The sequence below is a fragment of the Haliotis cracherodii genome, unplaced genomic scaffold, assembly GCF_022045235.1.
Source record: "Haliotis cracherodii isolate W230 unplaced genomic scaffold, xgHalCrac1.p SCAF_3, whole genome shotgun sequence".
NCBI lineage: Eukaryota > Metazoa > Mollusca > Gastropoda > Lepetellida > Haliotidae > Haliotis > Haliotis cracherodii.
This window is the reverse complement of record NW_027266286.1, coordinates 21,049,046-21,069,355: the sequence shown is the minus strand read 5'-3', so window position 1 is coordinate 21,069,355 and position 20,310 is coordinate 21,049,046. Positions and strand designations below refer to the sequence as shown.

At 42.1% G+C, this 20,310-nt stretch overlaps 1 protein-coding gene across 2 annotated transcripts in view; it reads left to right on the top strand.

Annotated features, from left to right (window-relative positions):
- Positions 1-18,057, top strand: part of LOC139474323 (fibroblast growth factor receptor substrate 2-like) — a 34,341-nt gene extending 16,284 nt beyond the window's left edge. For both annotated transcript variants that reach the window (XM_071257293.1, XM_071257292.1), the window contains one exon: positions 15,345-18,057. In XM_071257293.1, the coding sequence (XP_071113394.1) occupies positions 15,364-16,608 (1,245 nt within the window). In that variant the 5' untranslated portion in view covers positions 15,345-15,363 and the 3' untranslated portion in view covers positions 16,609-18,057. The remainder of the gene's footprint in view (positions 1-15,344) is intronic.
- Positions 18,058-20,310: the final 2,253 nt, after the last annotated feature.

Sequence of the window (20,310 nt, the reverse complement as noted above, 5' to 3'; positions counted from 1 at the left end):
TCCGGAGCATTACTCAGAAACCCTTCAATATTTTTTCATGAAACTTTGCAGGTCTGTCAGGTACATGCTCAACTGGTGCCTTTTGCTATTTTTCAAATTTTAGAAATTTATATTTTTTTAATTTTTAGAAATTAATGAATTCTTCTTTTAAATGCCAAAAAATTCAACTTGATACCCATTTTACCTGTTTAAGGAATCTTATAAGTCATAATAAAGTCTTATTGTGTGCCTACATTTTGTGTTTGAGGTATCTCCCATAGTAGGGGAAACTGTGCATGCCTTCTACATGTTCTACCAAGTTGTCCGTATGTGCCTCAATAATGGTTGAGGGTTACTTTCGTTTAATGACTTCATCATCAAATCGGGGGGCACAGGTGGCCAAGTCGTCTAAGGCGCCGCGATTCGCTGTTCAGAGTTGCGTCCCTTGGGCATGCCAGAAACCTATGATTGTAGGTTCAAATCCCGGTTCGCCCCAATTATGTTTCTAGGTTTGTCAGCACCATACCCGTGCTCGTGGGTTTCACCGAAGTGGTAAACGTCTGAGACATGCATCACTTGGGGCTTTCCTCCCACATTAAGCTGACACGCCGCGATATAACTGGAATACTGTTAAAAGCGGCGTTAAACCCCAACTCACTCACTCACTCACTCATCATCAAATCCATCATCCCGACTTCTGCATTGATTATGACAGAGATGAGGATGCGATACGATGGCATACTTCTCTATGAAACCTTGTACAGTTTTCAGTACATGTTGATATGAAGACCTTTGTGCTGTAGAGTTTTAACATTCACATTTATGATATTGTCTTGTTTGTTTTTTCACTTTATCATATCACATGGTATGACCATATTGTTAAAAAGCCACAACATAAAATATGTGTGGCACTCATGGCAGCCTACTTCCTCGCAGTGAGTGCCGGTAACATGACTTGTAAAGGGGTTTTTCTTCTCCCACCCTAATGAATTCAGTAGTAAATGTAGTGACTGGTTTTGTCAGTTTGTACTTCCATCATGTTTTTTTGTGGAGAAGGTTTCATTTGTTTCTTGAACTTCATAAAAATTGTGATTTGCAGCAGTTTATTTTTGTTTCTTCAGGATATTTTGCATCAAGTAGATGCTCCTCTGCTGCCTTTTACACCATACAAAATTTTGAATATTTTCTAATGTATGTGTTTGTGTGATCAAATTTCACTATTGTTGACATAATATACACTTCATTTGCTGGGCAGGAGACTTGGCCACATTAGTGGCAAACTCTTCTTTTTTAACAATTTCCATGACAACAGGTTCCACCTCGGTTAAAAAAGGTTAGGGTTTGTTTGGATTTAATTATGTCATAAATTCTGCGACAGTGGCAGGTGATATAGCCACGTTAGTCGCAAACTCTTGTTATTCATTAAAGTGGTTTTTTTCACATGTAAATTGCATGACTTGATCAAATCTGCAGGCATCAATACAGTGTTGATTGTTTACATCACATCACTACAGTGTTGATTGTTTACATCACATCACTACAGTGTTGATTGTTTACATCTGCTGCAGGCATCACTACAGTGTTGATTGTTTACATCTACTACAGGCATCACTACAGTGTTCATTGTTTACATCTACTGCTGGCATCACTACAGTGTTCATTGTTTACATCTACTGCTGGCATCACTACAGTGTTGATTGTTTACATCTACTGCTGGCATCACTACAGTGTTGATTGTTTACATCTACTGCTGGCATCACTACAGTGTTGATTGTTTACATCTGCTGCAGGCATCACTACAGTATTCATTGTTTACATCTACTGCTGGCATCACTAAAGTGTTGATTGTTTACATCTACTGCTGGCATCACTACAGTGTTCATTGTTTACATCACATCACTACAGTGTTCATTGTTTACATCACATCACTACAGTGTTGATTGTTTACATCTACTGCTGTCATCACTACAGTATTGATTGTTTACATCTGCTGCTGGCATCACTACAGTGTTCATTGTTTACATCTGCTGCTGGCATCACTACAGTGTTCATTGTTTACATCTGCTGCTGGCATCACTACAGTGTTGATTGTTTACATCTACTGCTGGCATCACTACAGTATTGATTGTTTACATCCACTGCTGGCATCACTACAGTGTTCATTGTTTACATCACATCACTACAGTGTTCATTGTTTACATCACATCACTACAGTGTTGATTGTTTACATCTACTGCTGGCATCACTACAGTATTGATTGTTTACATCTGCTGCTGGCATCACTACAGTGTTGATTGTTTACATCACATCACAACAGTGTTCATTGTTTACATCTACTGCTGGCATCACTACAGTATTGATTGTTTACATTACATCACTACAGTGTTCATTGTTTACATCTGCTGCTGGCGTCACTACAGTGTTGATTGTTTACATCACATCACTACAGTGTTGATTGTTTACATCACATCACTACAGTGTTGATTGTTTACATCTGCTGCTGGCATCACTACAGTGTTGATTGTTTACATCACATCACTACAGTGTTCATTGTTATCCCCCGCCGCGCGAAAGCGCGAAGCGGGGGATATAGTATTCACGAGCGTCCGTACGTCCGTCCGTACGTCCGTCTGTACGTCCGTCCGTACGTCCGTCCGTACGTCCCACCTGTTTGTTGCCGCGATATCTCAAGAACTAAACACTGGATTGTCTTCATATTTGGAACTATGGTGTATATACAGACTCCGCAGACACCAGTCGGTTTTGGTGACCATGACCCCATTTTCAAGGTCACAGCAGGCATATCTGCTTTTGGAGTTGGAAAACGGTGTTGCCGCAATATCTCAAGAACTAATCTCTGGAATGTCTTCATATTTGGAACTATGGTGTATATACAGACTCCGCAGACACCAGTCGGTTTTGGTGACCTTGACCCCATTTTCAAGGTCACAGCAGGCATATCTGCTTTTGGAGTTGGAAAACGGTGTTGCCGCGATATCTCAAGAACTAAACACTGGATTGTCTTCATATTTGGAACTATGGTGTATATACAGACTCCGCAGACACCAGTCGGTTTTGGTCACCTTGATCCCATTTTCAAGGTCACAGCAGGCAAATCTGCTTTTGGAGTTAGAAAACAGTGTTGCCGCGATATCTCAAGAACTAATCGCTGGATTGTCTTCATATTTGGAACTATAGTGTATATACAGACACCGCATACACCTGTCAGATTTGGTGACCTTGACCCCATTTTCAAGGTCACAGCAGGCAAATCTGTTTTTGGAGTTGGAAAACGGTGTTGCCACAATATCTCAAGAACTAATCGCTGGATTGTCTTCATATTTGGTACTATGGTGTACAGGCGGGGGATATTTCGTCACTCTGTGACAAATACTTGTTTACATCTGCTGCTGGCGTCACTACAGTGTTGATTGTTTACATCTACTGCTGGCATCACTACAGTGTTCATTGTTTACATCTGCTGCTGGCATCACTACAGTATTGATTGTTTACATCTACTGCTGGCATCACTACAGTGTTCATTGTTTACATCTGCTGCTGGCATCACTACAGTGTTCATTGTTTACATCTGCTGCAGGCATCACTACAGTGTTGATTGTTTACATCACATCACTACAGTGTTCATTGTTTACATCTACTGCTGGCATCACTACAGTACTGATTGTTTACATCTGCTGCTGGCATCACTACAGTATTGATTGTTTACATCTGCTGCAGGCATCACTACAGTGTTGATTGTTTACATCACATCACTACAGTGTTCATTGTTCACATCACATCACTACAGTGTTCATTGTTTACATCTACTGCTGGCGTCACTACAGTATTGATTGTTTACATCACATCACTACAGTGTTGATTGTTTACATCACATCACTACAGTGTTGATTGTTTACATCTGCTGCAGGCATCACTACAGTGTTGATTGTTTACATCTCCTGCTGGCATCACTACAGTGTTGATTGTTTACATCTACTGCTGGCATCACTACAGTGTTGATTGTTTCCATCACATCACTACAGTGTTCATTGTTTACATCTCCTGCTGGCGTCACTACAGTGTTCATTGTTTACATCACATCACTACAGTGTTGATTGTTTACATCTACTGCTGGCGTCACTACAGTGTTGATTGTTTACATCACATCACTACAGTGTTGATTGTTTACATCACATCACTACAGTGTTGATTGTTTACATCTACTACTGGCATCACTACAGTGTTGATTGTTTACATCTACTGCTGGCATCAATATATCAAGTGTTCATTGTTTACATCACATCACTACAGTGTTCATTGTTTACATCCACTGCAGGCATCAATGCAGTGTTGATTGTTTACATCTAATGCTGGCATCACTACAGTGTTCATTGTTTACATCACATCACTACAGTGTTCATTGTTTACATCACATCACTACAGTGTTCATTGTTTACATCTACTGCTGGCATCAATACAGTGTTCATTGTTTACATCACATCACTACAGTGTTGATTGTTTACATCCACTGCAGGCATCAATACAGTGTTGATTGTTTACATCTACTGCTGGCATCACTACAGTGTTGATTGTTTACATCACATCACTACAGTGTTCATTGTTTACATCCACTGCTGGCATCACTACAGTGTTGATTGTTTACATCACATCACTACAGTGTTCATTGTTTACATCCACTGCTGGCATCACTACAGTGTTGATTGTTTACATCACATCACTACAGTGTTCATTGTTTACATCCACTGCTGGCATCACTACAGTGTTCATTGTTTACATCACATCACTACAGTGTTGATTGTTTACATCCACTGCTGGCGTCACTACAGTGTTCATTGTTTACATCACATCACTACAGTGTTCATTGTTTACATCCACTGCTGGCATCACTACAGTGTTGATTGTTTACATCTACTGCTGGCGTCACTACAGTGTTCATTGTTTACATCTACTACTGGCATCACTACAGTAGTGTTTGTCTAGAGTCTCCTTTATTGATCTGAGCCGATTCTGTGAGATTTGTGGCGCTGGTATGTACGTCATACAGCTGCAGCCCCTGCCAGTGAGGGAGGGAGGCGGGCGGGCGGACACAGCAGGGCCATGCAGGTAGGCACACTGCAGCTTGTTACATTTCATTTGTCAACCCCAAACATGGGGAGAAGCAAGTCAGCTTAAGACAGGGTCATGTCTTGACTGTACGAGGGTTGATTGATAAGTTCTAAGCCTCACATGGAAGGAAGTGTGTCATGCTGAAGTCTTTTGTCGTTGACATCACTTGATGCCACAGAGCCGTAACCACAGCAACTTGAGCCAGTTGACCAAAGTGTTTCGATGTGACAAGTCACTAAAATAAGCAGGGGTCTGTGGCCTTTGGAAAACCGACAAACTGGAGTGCAGTAATCAGGTACTTTTGCTGCTTAATTCATTGAAAAATTGGTGATATCTCAGGATTTTCCTTTATGATCCCTCACTAGTTTCAACCGACGATCTATCTAGAAATTATAGACCCGTGAAGATCCGGTGTAGAATAGGTCTTCATAAGAGACAACTATGGGATCGGGTGGTCAGGCTCGCTGACATGGTTGATGCATATCATTGTATCCCAATTGCGTGGATCGATGTTAATCATGTCAAACACTGGGTTGTCTGGTCCAGACTCTTATTTACGGACTGCCTTCATATAGCTGGAATATAGCTGAGTGCGGCATTAAATAACAAGCAAACAGAAATTATAGACAATTCCCAACACTAGTTTGCTTCTGTGTAGAAAACGTTCTTGGAGGATTGGGTGGTCAGACTCGGTGACTTGCTTGATGTCATCTTACCCCTACTGACTGGTATATCAGTCACTGCATTGTCTGGCCCAGACTTGATTACTTCCAGGCTGACCTGGGTCGGTCAGGTAGCCTAGTGGTTAAAGCGTTCGCTAATGACAGAAGACCCGGGTTCGATTCCCGACATGGGTTCAATGTGTAAAGCCCATTGCTGGTGTCCCCCGCCTCGATATTGCTGGAATATTGCTGAAAGCAGCATAAAACCATATTCACTCACTCACTCACTCACTCACTCACTCACTCACTCACTCACTCACTCGGGGGCGGTCGGGTAGCCTAGTGGTTAAAGCGTTTCGCTCGCCACGTCGAAGACCCGGGTTCGATTCCCGACATGGGTACAATGTGTGAAGCCCATTTCTGGTGTCCCCCGCCTTGATATTGCTGGAATATTGCTAAAAGCGGCGTAAAACCATACTCACTCACTCAATCACTCACTCACTCACTCACTCAAGGCTGACCTAAAAAAGCTGGAACATTGCTGAGTGTGCGTTAACCAGCAAACAACTCTAGTTGTGACATGACAATATGAAAGCAGTCTATGCAAGTCTACTAGCAAGAACTTGGCTCTTAGCAACATTTTCAGTAAATTTTAGTATTGTCATGTGAACTATTCAGGGTTTTACCATGACTTTGGAAAAGATCCTTGCCGGTAGTATGAGGGCCCTGTAAAGTATTGAAATGTTGTAGTGAACTAATCACCTTAGAACCTGGAATGAATCATTGATCATGTGGACAGCCATGATGGACACCCATAATTGTTCTTGACAGGCTGTGATTATTACTGTGTTGTCGCTCGTAAGAGGCGACTAACTGGATCTGGTGGTCAGACTCGCTGACTTGGCTGATGCATGTCATCGATCCCAATTGCTTGGATCGATGCTCATGATGTCAATCACTGGAGTGTCTGGTCCAGACTCGATTATTTACAGACCGTCGTCATATAGCTTGAATGTTGCTGAGTGCGACGTTAAACAACAAACAATAAACAACAAACAATACTGTGTCGTTACAGTATTAATATTTTGTCTGCGTCCATTCTCTACATCTGTGCATCGAGAAAAATCCCTGACTATTGTCAGATGAGCTTACTGGTCTGAACAGAATTTTATTAGTCTTGCGCTTCAAACTAAAGTTGCAGACTGAGAAAGACTGATTTCCTTAAAAAAAGATCTGTAGGACCCTGAAAATGTGCATTTAATGTGTGTTTCTTTGTTTGGCGGTCAGTTAAGGACCTCACAAACATTTTTTGGTTTATAACAAGAAGTCTTTGGTGACAGTGAATGATTGCCACATTTCCACAGAGAGATAATAGGTTGATCTGTTCCAGCTAAATGTCAGTATTGTTCAGAGATGAAATGTCACTTGTTGAATGGGACTGGGGGGATGGGATATGGCAGGAAATGAGGTATTATTAGTGAGGGCAAGACTCCATGTCACATTGTACATGTCACACTTGTTGTTCCAGATGCTTATTTGTAGACTGTTTATCCTCAGGCCGAGACAGACTGGAACAGGGTTTGTTTTTGTTTTTCCCCGGATACTTATCATGCTTATGTCATGTTGCATGATTCACACAGCTGAAGAAGGAAATATATAATTCTGATGGTTATTCCCATTAGAACGTTGTCAGTTGTGACATGTCTGGTGATAATCACATCTGTGGCTAGGACCTTCGTCAGACAAGTAAGAAATAGTGTGTTATGAAAACCAAATTATACTCTCTCTTTCTGTCCAGTGTCACTCATGTATGCTGTCTGGGGCACAGGAGGCCCTGTTACCCACGGTGCACGGACATGGATGTGTGCCTTAGGTGTGCCAGAAACCATATGGGTTTGAATCTCAGGATTTGCCCGGATTGTTTCTGGGCTTGTCAGTCCTCATGGTGACCCGTAAAGATCCGGGTAGAGAATTGGCCTTCAGCAACCCATGCTTGCAGTAAAACGCAATTATTCTTGTCAGGCTCACTGACTTGGTTGATACATGTCGGCATTAAGAGGCTAAAACAAGGGCTGGCTCAGAGTCAGTATACTGTGTCTGAGTGGGGTATTCATGTTAAAGTGGGCTAGAACTATAAATCGGCTTCAGTTCGCGCACGCTCGCACGCACCCACGCATTATCTTGGAAGCGACGTTGAACCCCATTTGACCTCACCTCACCTAACCTGTGAGAGGTGGGGTGGAAGGGTAGCCCAGTGGAACGTGCGTTGCTTTGTCACCTGTAGTTTGGGGCTTACGATGCGCCTCTAAGGACACCTTCATAGAAGGTCGTGTCAGGTGAACCCTCAGCAACCCTCGGCTCCCCAATCTTTTTGAAAGATGCGTCGGCTCTTGAGCCAATCAGATGTCAGCTTTGTGAAACGACTTGCTTCCTATGTCCACCACCTTGATTTGGAAATTTTAATTTAAACAAAACAAAACCCACTCAAGAGAGAAAAATGTCTTCCATGGTACTCCCTTTTGAGTAGACGTGACACGGAGTTCAAAGCCAACATGGGGTGTGTAATGTCCACATTGAAATGTTTGTTTGTTGCTTAGAGAACAGAAGGTAGATGATTCGATCCCCAGTCGCGTCATACTAAAAGATGTTAAAAGACGGTACTTGTTGCCCTGCCTGGGGCTCGGGGTTTAGGGGATAAAACACAGACTGATCAGCTTGGAGTCAGTGTAATGTGTCTGAGTGGGATATTCATGTTAAACTGCGGCATCAACAATGTCAGTCTTCTAACACTATAAAACCGGAATTAGTCCAGACACGGCCCCACCCAAAGGTATATATAACCGTCTCGTTTCCATGACAACCACTATGTCTTGACATGTCACAATACTGTCACAGCAAATATGAAATATCGCAATCCGCTAACAACAATCCCTACTACTGAATGTCTATTTGACTTCTTTGTACCGTATTGTCATAATTCAAGTTTTCAATGCTTTTCTGGCTTCATTTAATAAATACGAGTCATAGGGCTATGCAAATAGCATATATCAAAGTAACGCAAATTGAATTAATGTAGTCTATCCTAACTGACACTGTGATTACACTTAAAATGTACTTTAAGAGGTAAAAGATTATAAACTTTGAAAATATTCGGGTGTTGTCATGCATGTATGAAACGGCCTATAGCCCAAGGTAATTTCCTAATACCTGTTCCGAGGTGATGACCTCACACCGACATTCTCACCGGTGCAAATGTCACCCAAGTTGGGGTGGTCTCAAAATATTGCTGTTATTGTACTTAATTGACATGTGCATTGATGGGGGTAGCTTTTAAGGATATGTACTGCATTCTATTTGCTAGGGAAAATGATGGACTATTAAAAGCTATGAAACGTGAAGAGCATTTGAAGGTTGCGGTTTTGGAATCAAGAAGTATTTGTTGTTCTGCAGATGATTTCTTGAGGTAGCATTTATCTCTGCTGATTCTGGACTTTTGAATGTTGTGTTATTTCTTGCAACGCACCCGTTACACTTAGCCAAGATGGGCACAACAGGGTTGAGCTCACAATGTCTGACTGGCGTACTTAAGACAAGGTAACTGTGTTGTGCCGCCAGCACATATGTATTGTACTTTACTGGTTTCTTATTCAGCCGAATTTTCTCCATGACTTGAACTTTCGTTTCATATGGTCTGAAGTCGACCAATGTCATATATTCCTGTATGGTCGCCTTCAGACTACTCATGGTTTGGGCGACAGTTTCTGATTCCTGGACGTTATGTTAACTGGCTTTATCCATGACAATCACACTGACGTTGTTTAAAATGGGCAATAGCTGAAGTTCCAACCAGTCTATGAACACATCACCTCCTATAATATTTCCTTATGAAAATCACCAGGTTTTTTTTCGCCTTGAAAACTAGCTCTCATCCATCAATAAGCCCCAGATCACGGGTTGCGGCGTGCAAAACAATGACGCGATAAACTTTACCCGATGGTACCATGGGTGCTTTTTGTCCATCTGCCGATAGCCACATGTAGTCAGTGGAATGATTCATCAAGGTAAATTATCTGGACGTCCTTACTGTGATAGTTATGAATGGTGCAGAGATAATGTGACCTCATAGACAGGATGGAATATTGTTCCCTGAAAACTGCTCTGTCATCGCCACACACAATGTATCAAAATCCCATCTCGTTGAGAGCAATAATTAGTGCAGTTCGGGAAACATTAATTGTATCTTTAATTTCCTCGCGAATTCTACTGCTCATGAAGCTTGTACATTATACAGCTAATCACCCTGTATCAAAGCTGTCTAGACCGCCTCCGTGGTCTAGTGGTAGAGTGTCCGCCCGGAGAGCGGAAGGTCCGGGGTTCGATCCCCGACCGCATTATACCAAAAGACATTAAAAGATGGTACTTGTTGTTACCCTGTCTGGCGCTCGGCATTAAGGGGCTAAAACAAGGACTGGTCGGCTCGGAGTCAGTATACTGTGTCTGAGTGGGGTATTCATGTTAAACTGTGGCATGGTATCTCAGTGGGCTAGCACTATAAATCGGCATCAGTCCGGACTAGTACAAGCAGACACACACACACACACACACACGGGCATGCACGTCGCTATATAAGTGCAATAATCTTGGACGCAACATTAAACCCCATTTCACCTCACCTCACCTCACCTCAAAGCTGTCTAATATTCTTTTACGTCCCGGGTTTGTTTTTGAGACGACCCCTATACCTTTTTTGTTTTATTTTTCATAGCGTAGACTTGATGGTATGAACTGAAAAAAAAACATAGCTAAGACAATTCGGTAATTCACCCAATCTTAACTAATAAATGGTTTCCCTCTATCTCTCTATAGTGTAAAGAACTTGTATACATTTCCCAGTACAGACTCTATATCGTGTACCATGGCTATAGCCATGCACGTGTAATGTAACATGCATCATAGGAGCAGTGTTGACAAAACAAACACAGCGTCATTTTGTTATTTTAGAAGTTTCACATCTAGAATTTTCTCAAAATGATTTTTGTGTGTGGATAAGATGTTTTATGAAGACTACATTATTATCATTATGATATCACATCGGCATATTTCTATAGTCCGTTTTAGACTGCCATCATTGGACTTAGAATAAATGTAAACTTGCTGTTTTTGTTCGCATTTTTCTCCTGTAAAATTGTCGATAGGACTGCTTGTGACTGAAATACTTCAAACCACAGGTAGATCGATCAATATTTACTCGATATTTCAATAGCAACAGTCTTTGAAAAATTCTATCCTTTATTAATGGGCAAAAAGTATTTTCTAGCTTTCCCGATAGTTCTTTAGCACCAAGGATATTCATTTTGTTATCAACCCGTGAAGATCCAGGGTAGAATAGGTCTTCAGCAACCCATGCTTGCCATAAAAGGCGACTATGCTTGTCGTAAGAGGTGACTAACAGGATCAGGTGGTCAGACTTGCTGACTTGGTTGATACATATCATCGATCCCAAATATTGCTAAACCATACTCACTCACTCACTAAATCACTCATTCACAAGCTAAATGTGTCATCAGAGAATGATTGGTACAGAACAAACTTAGTTCAAATGTCGATGAAACTGAAACATTTTTGAAAATTTACAAGGCAATTATATACATGTCTTTATTCTACACTGCTGTGTTTTCTGTAAAATAAACTTGTAATGTACACAAGAAAATATGGACTCGGATGTACAGTTTGGGGGGAGTTTATAAAGATGACATGCAGACAGGTCTAGAAGTTGGTCAGGAGGAAATAAATACAATGAATACGGTACATGGATTGTATTATTATTAATCTCTATTGATCAGGAGTATGTCACATCACTGACATAGGTAGGTCACCATGACCCAATCATCAGGTCATTCTGGTAGGACCCTAGACTTACACAAGTTTCCTTTGTTTTATGTCATAATTTCTAGATTATGTAAATAATAAGAAAAAGTTGTCCCTTTAAGAAACTAGTCCTTACTGTCCACATATCTAGACTTGCCTATTAGGAGGATAGAATTACAACACATCCATGGACCTTTCTTTCAGTACAGCCTTGGAGCAAGGCTTGTCTGACCCAACTTATGTGAACGTTCAGTTGAAGTCTACACACTGTATACACAGCTCAAGAATCAGCAAACACTGCTGAATGTGTGACATTGTCCTAGCGAGGACACTGAGGTATTAATCCCTGCTTGCTTCCTAGTAGCTGTATGCATCTCATGAGGGAATAGGTTCTCAATCGCGTTCCGAACATATTCATCACATTTGAAGTGGATATTTTTAGGATGGTTGGTGAATAATTTGTGCTTGTTTTGAACAAGTCTGCAGGGTTTTAGTGGATGCAAAATATTGTTTCCTGTATCCCTGCCAATAATTTACATTCTAGGTCCCATGGGGTACAAAAAGGATTGACGGCTTTAATCCAATAAGGGGTGGGAGGGTGGTCTAGAGGTTGAAGTGTTGGCACATCACTCAGAAGGCCCTGGTTTGATTCCCTACATGGGTACAATGTGTGAAGCCTGTTTCGGGTGTCTACCTCCGGTGATATTGCTGGAATATTGCTAAAAAAGACAGAAAACCAGACTCACTCGACCGCCTCCGTGGTCTAATGGTAGAGCGTCCGGGGTTCGATCCCCGGCCACGTCATACCAAAAGATGTTAAAAGATGGTACTTGTTATTACCCTGTCTGGCACTCGGCAACAAGGACTGGTCGGCTCGGAGTCAGTATACTGTGTCTGAGTGGGGTATTCATGTTAAACTGCCACATGGTATCTCAGTGAGCTAGCACTATAAATCGGCATCAGTCTGGGCTAGTACAAGCAGCCACACAAACACACACATGTACATGCACGTCACTATATAAGTGCAATAATCTTGAACGCGACGTTAAACCCCATTTCACCTCACCTCACCACTCACTCACTCACTCACTCACTCTTTTCGATCAAATAAAACTATTGTCGATTTCATCTTGCATGTGCCTAATGGTAAGTAATGCACAAAAAGTGGTTTATTTTTTTCAACCCAAGATTATACGACATATATATGCATATATATGCATTATAACATAACATCGAAAATCCCCAACTTTAAACCATTATGATGACATCACGTTATTGTTCTTGCAGTTGATCCAAAGCCAAGAATTCACTGTCCATTCTGAACTTGCATTGTAAGAAGTAAAACTGACTATAGGTCATTATATAAAATCATAGAGAAATTATGTATCAATCATAAGATTCATAACATGGTTTAATGCAAAAAACTCAACCGAATCTGTTGATTTTTGAAGTAGAATAAACAACTTCTCATAATTTCTCCATTACATAATATGTTTATTTTAGCTTCTGAGCATGTGCAGCATGACTGTAGTAAAGTTCTTGGAAATCAGGGGCACGGGTGGCCCAGTCATCTAAGGCGCCGAGATTCGCTGTGCAGAGTTGCGTCCCTTTGGGCACTCCAGAAACCTATGATTGTTGGTTTGCATCGATTATGATTCTAGGTTTGTCAGCACCATACCCATGCTTGTGGGTTTCACCGAAGTGGTAAACGTCTGAGACCTGCATCACTTCGGGCTTTCCTCCCACATTAAGCTGACATGCTTTGATATAACTGGAATACTGTTAAACCCAATTCACTCACTCACTCTTGGAAATCAAGTGAAGTTTGTCATATTGCACCAGCCTGGGACCACCATGTACCTGTCTTGGAATCCCATGGCTTGTCTCCCACATCCCAGAGAATAAATTAAATAAGGAATCCAACCTTAGACGTATATACGTATACGTCTTTGATTCAACTCAAGTCTAGAATGATTTGGCAAGTCTAGATTGTCTCAGCTCTGAAATTAAGTGTTCTGGGCTCCATTTGGATTTTATTTTGTATTTCAAAGATATATATTTTTAGATATGAAAACTTTACTTCTGGGACTAAATGTTAGTCTACCCTGGACTGAAAATGGACTAGCCCTCACTGCAGTCTCCCAGCAGGGGCACTAAATGTTGGTTTACCCTGGACTGAAAATGGACATGCCCTGAGTGCAGTCTCCCAGCAAGGGGACTAAATGTTGGTCTACCCTGGACTGAAAATGGACATGCCCTGAGTGCAGTCTCCCAGCAAGGGGACTAAATGTTGGTCTACCCTGGACTGAAAATGGACTAGCCCTCACTGCAGTCTCCCAGCAGGGGCACTAAATGTTGGTCTACCCTGGACTGAAAATGGACTAGCCCTGAGTGCAGTCTCCCAGCAGGGGCACTAAATGTTGGTCTACCCCAGACTGAAAATGGACTAGCCCTGAGTGCAGTCTCCCAGGGGGGGGGGGACTAAATGTTGGTCTACCCTGGACTGAAAATGGACATTCCCTTAGTGCAGTCTCCCAGCAAAGGGACTAAATGTTGGTCTACCCTGGACTGAAAATGGACATGCCCTGAGTTCAGTCTCCCAGCAAGGGGACTAAATGTTGGTCTACCCTGGACTGAAAATGGACATGCCCTGAGTGCAGTCTCCCAGCAAGGGCACTAAATGTTGGTCTTCCCTGGACTGAAAATGGACATGCCCTGAGTGCAGTCTCCCAGCAGGGGCACTAAATGTTGGTCTACCCTGGACTGAAAATGGACTAGCCCCGAGTGCAGTCTCCCAGCAGGGGCACTAAATGTTGGTCTACCCTGGACTGAAAATGGACATGCCCTGAGTGCAGTCTCCCAGCCACACACACACTGGAAGGGCTGAAGACAACTGTGTTGTTATAATGGCTTATTATTGATTTGTCTGGTGGTGTATTCAGCAATGACACTACCGATGATCATCAAGGACATATGTTGTATACAACATAAACTTTATTGATGAAGTTCAATACAATATTAACAGCAATTTGTCAAGGCCATATCAAATGTAGAGCAAATGTTTGTAAAAGTTTCCATTGTGGAATTAAATATTTCCCTCCCACACAGCTTTGTTTAGTGGTTGTGAGAACTAAGATTGGATTTTAATGAGATTGAAATTTCCCGATAAATGTTATTACCAGTTGTGACTTTTATTTCTGTGACAACAGAACAATTTAAAACCAATTAAATATATACACTAACTGTATTGGACATGTTTAAAGCAAAATTTGAACACAGAGATCCCAAAATTTGGGCAGAATGACACCCCTTTTCCGATTTGTTACTCCGAAATTCCAGATGAATTATATTTTTTTCTGAAACAACATTATATTCAAGAACTACTTTCAGTTAACAGCGTTAGAAATTGGCACTAGTCCTTTAGTCCTTGTCGGACTGCCCAATAGTTAAGGTATCATAAGGACTAGTAGAAATTTGCCATTTTGAAGGATTTTGCTATATGTTATCATTATAAGGACTAGTGGACTATAAATGTTAGTTTCTACCCCTGGTTGGGTCAACTTTTTTTATGCCATTATTTAGACATGAAAAGAAATTATCAAGGTACTGTAATCCCATCCCAGTATATAACCTTTTGAGCTGGAACCATCACCAGTTTTTAATCTGTTGAGGGAGACCGTCACTGACACTCTGTTGTTATTGTTGCAGGTGACTAGGACCTCCCACAATGGGCTGCAGCTTCTCTCGTAGTCGTAGCGGAGATCTGAATTCACGAGTGTTCCGTGTGTACAACGTTGACGACCAAGGGCAAGAACTGAACCCTGGGAAGATTGAGGTCAGCGACACCGAACTCATCCTCATCCAGAAAGGCAAGGAAGCCATCCGATGGCCACTACGATGTTTAAGGAGATATGGTTTCGATGCGGAGTTGTTTTCCTTCGAGAGCGGAAGACGATGTCCCACGGGTGCTGGTATTTACGCCTTCAAGTGTCGTAACGCCGAGGCCTTGTTTAACACGGTCCAGGACTGCATCCAGCGCGCCGGCCAGGAGGACAGCAGTAGAGTCAGTCACAACATCCTGCCTCCATCTAGTCGACCCAACAGCCGGCCGCAGAGCATGGTGGACACCCCAACAGACAACTATGGAATCTTCATGACCAACAGGACCGACTCCGTCACCAGCAACGGTAGTGCCCACCACTACATCAACGGCACCATAAACAATGACTTGCACGAGTACATCAACACGGGGAGCACGGCAACTCGGCCAGGGTCTACCACCATTGACAGTGCAGCAGCCTTGATGGACTTGCTTCACAATGGTCCCCTCCCCCCAGCGGAGCCCGACCACCCACAAGTGACATATGCGGTGCTGGACCTTGAGAGTACCGAGAACCTGGCGGAAAATCTGGTTGAAGAAGGCGATGTGATTCGGAGAGACAGTGGTGCGGGGGACTCGCGACACAGTCTCAGTATTGGAGGGGCAGGAGCTGTCGGTGTGGACGATATTGGAGTTGTCTCCCCTGATGGTGATGAGGAAGGGGGTGCTGCGTGTCCCACGTATGTGAACGTTTTGGCTGAATGCCCGCAGACAGTTCGCGAGAAGCCCATTCCTAATGGAGCCGCTGTCAAACAGCAGTCAGAACCCAATTATGCAAATTTGGACCTGGGAGAAAATTCCCCTCCTCCCAGGTCCCGGCATAAAGAAATTTTGAAAGTGAACTACATAACCCTGGATCTGAAGAACCAGCCCATGGAGAACGGAACCAACGGAGCTAGTGCTTCGCCAACGTCACCCACCAGTTTTGGATCCTTCCCAGAATCCCCATGTCGTAAAACGGATAGTTACGCAATGATTGACTTCAATAAGACTGCAGCTTTGCTCATTGCTGCCAAAAATGTGGACGATAGCCGGGGTGGCTCGGGCGGAAGGAAGACGCGACACAACAGTGTCATAACAGACATGCCGTAACCTTGCTCAGTCGCCCCATGTGCCATACCACACCCACATCTGGAGGGGACTAGGGGAGAGGGAGAGTTGTTCGCTTGGGATGTAAAATACCGACAGTACACTTAGTACTACAGTATTTGGATATGTTCCTCGGTGGATTTTCTGTGTATGTTGTTGACAAACATTTGTCAGTTGAGTCTCGTCCCCTGGCGCCCATGACGAGCACCTCTGTTGTCCCTCCAGTGTATGTGGTGGTTTAGTATTTATGACGTGTCTTTAGTACCTGTGGTTATTGTGGGTATACCCTGGCCTTAGTATTTATACACTTCATAATGCATTTAGGCCTTGGCCATAGTATTTAGGTATACTCATTTTGCATTTATTCCCTAGCTATAGAATGTATACCCTGGTCATGGTGTTTATACTCTGACCATTGTATTTTTACTCTGATCATAGTATTATATACCCTGGTCATAGTATTTATACTCTGACTATAGTATTGATACTCTGGACATAGTGTTTATACCTTGGTCGTAGTATTTATACTCTGACTATAGTATTGATACTCTGGACATAGTGTATATACCTTGGTCATAGTATTTATACTCTGACTATAGTATTGATACTCTGGACATAGTGTATATACCCTGGACATAGTGTTCGTATTCTGATCATAGTATTAATACTAGGGCTGGTCATAAGTACAGATCATAGAGATCGATAATCGTTAACTAAATATCTATCAGTTCGGAGAAGTAAGTTTCAGCAAATACGCAAACAAAAGTCTGAATGAAATATTTATCTCCGCTGGTGTGTGGTGCACATTTATGCAGGGACTACTTTGTGGATATTTAAGATATAACACAAACAGTTTATTGTCCATCTTCAGAAATTGACATTATTGACAATAACAAGTCTATTTGGTAAATCTAAACTTCATTACATCAAAATAGTTTACGTAAGATATTATTGACGACACAATTTTCACATCGATAATCGTTAATATTTCTTCCCATTAATGAGAATTCTGATTATCGATCTTGTCTGCCAGCCCTAATGAATACCCTGTTCCTGATACTTTTGCATTTGTTTCTGCCTTTATTCCGCAGTCCTAGTATTTTGACGGATAGTAGGACCGTTATCATCCACTGTCTCTACTACAGCTGTGCTCCTGTAGCAGTGTATGTTACAGTGTCCTGACCTAGCTGTAGTACCAACTATGTATACACAGTAATATGCAGTCTTTACACTCCAGAAAAGCTCCTCCGTATTTACACTCCAAAAGAAGTATTCAGTATTTACACTCCAGAAGTATGGATTATTATTTATACTCTAAATGACGTACGAAGAATGTATGCTCCAGAAGATGTCTAAATGATATATACCTACTTTTTCTGTAGTATTTATGTTCTGAGTGTATTGTTTGTTTGTTTTGTTTGTTTGTTGTTTACCACTGCACTGAGCAATATTCTAGCTATATGACGATGGTCTGTAAATAATCAAGTCTTGACCAGACAATCCAGTGATTGACATCATGAGCATCGATCAAAGCAATTGTGATGCGATGACATACATCAACCAAGTCACCAGGTTTTATACCCGACCCTACATGTCGTGTGTCGCATGTCATCGTGTCCCATTTTTTAGATAGGTGCTCATGATATCAGTCACTGGATTGTCTGTCTTGGACTTGATTATTTGCAGAGCGTTGCATGTAGCTGGAATATTGCTGAGTTTGGCGTTAAGCAAAAAACAAGACATGTTCTGTACGACTCACTAGCAGGCTGTAGCATTCATAGCAATCATACTTTGTGTAGTATATATCGACAATGATACTCTAGCTGGAGTGTAAATATAAGCTACATCAGCAGGCTATGTATCATACATGATTGTGAGTTTGTATCTGTTGGTGTACCCAGGGCTGAAAATACACTCTCTTAGTGCTATTCCCCTGACTGCCGAGGATGCACCAGGAGGGTTTAGCTACAGCTTCCATAAAGGTAAATACTGCGTCTTTTATTGAAAGAAGGTATCTAATAATATGAGTAACATTTTGAATGGTTTTATGTTTGTAACATGTGTAACTCTGGCATTTCATGATTAAGGGAATGTTAAAAATGGCTAGTGTATTTTAACTTCAGCAGATTGATAATGGTTTTATCTTCATGTAACCTTGCCGTGATATGCTGGATGTAGTGCTGTGAGCGATTAGTTGACGTAAACATCCACATCCTTGCCGTGGTGTCATCTGTCCATATGTGCAATGATTATTCATATTCCCTTCCACAGCATCCCAATGACAAATGTGTTCACATTTTCTTCTCCTCTGTTTCGTATCTCATCTTCTGTGGTCATTGTGTTCATGCTGTGTTCTGTGTGGTTTTAGTGAAGAATTTGTTTGTTTTTAGCTGGTACTGTTTATACTGTTTCTGCCATACAGATCAGTGTCTTGTAGTGCCTTGAACAGTGCCATCATAGCCATGGTAACATGCCATGGTAACACGCCATGGTAACACGTCATTCATCATGCAGTACCCAGGGGCCCAAAAGCATTTTAACAGCCGGCAAAAGATAGGTCATATTAGGGTGCCATTCTAACATTGTCATATTACTGCGCCATCTTAATATTGTCATATTAGGGCGCCATCTTAACATTGTCATATTAGCACCATCCTAACAATGTCATATTAGGGGGCAATCCTAACATTGTCATATTAGGCCGCCATTCTAACATTGTCATATTAGGCCGCCATTCTAACATTGTCATATTAGGCCGCCATTCTAACATTGTCACATTAGGGCGCCATTCTAACATTGTCAAGTTAGGGCGCCATTCTAGCATCGCCATCAGTGGTCATCACGGGTATAACATTCATTTGTGCTTTCAATCATCACCGTGAGCCAATGTCGTGACTTTCCATCTGTTGTCCAGTGATATATTCAGTAACAGCTTCAGTGTAACTGCATTACATTTGCTTGTGGCTTTCTTTAATTACGTGCTTTGCGGACTAGACTGTCATTCTAAAGGGCACACACATGTACAAATCTCAGCCCTGGGCTAGTCACATTGTCAGACGCCGAGTGGAATGTAGAAGATCTGTGATGGATGACACATCACATCTTCATCACCATCTGACATAACTGTAAATCTAAGCTGCACCTCCCTGAACAATGTTAGGACTCTCTGTGTTAAATGGGGGCACGGGTGGCCCAGTCTAAGGCGCCGCGATTCGCTGTACGGAGTTGCGTCCCTTGGGCACGGCAGAAACCTATCATTGTGTGTTCGAATCCCAGTTTGCCCCAATTATGTTTCTAGGTTTGTCAGCACCATACCCGTGCTTGTCGGGCTTTCCTCCCACATTAGGCTGACACGCCGTGATATAACTGGAATACTGTTAAAAGTGGCGTTAAACCCAACTTACTCACTCACTCACTCACTCACTCACTCACTCACTCTATGTTCAATATTTCATTTTGCAAAGGAGCTGGACCCTTTCTTCTAATACTGTAGGGTTGAACTTTGCTACAATGACAGACGCTATCTTTATCAAGGGCAGATCCAGCAGGTCCAAAATATCAAAATCCTCTCTCAGTCAATTTTACTAAAGGGGCAGTCGAGTAGCCTAGTGGTAAAAGCGTTTGCTTGTCACACCAAAGACCCGGGTTCAATTCCTGACATCGGTACAATGTGTGGAGCCCATTTCTGGTGCCCCCAGGTGTGAT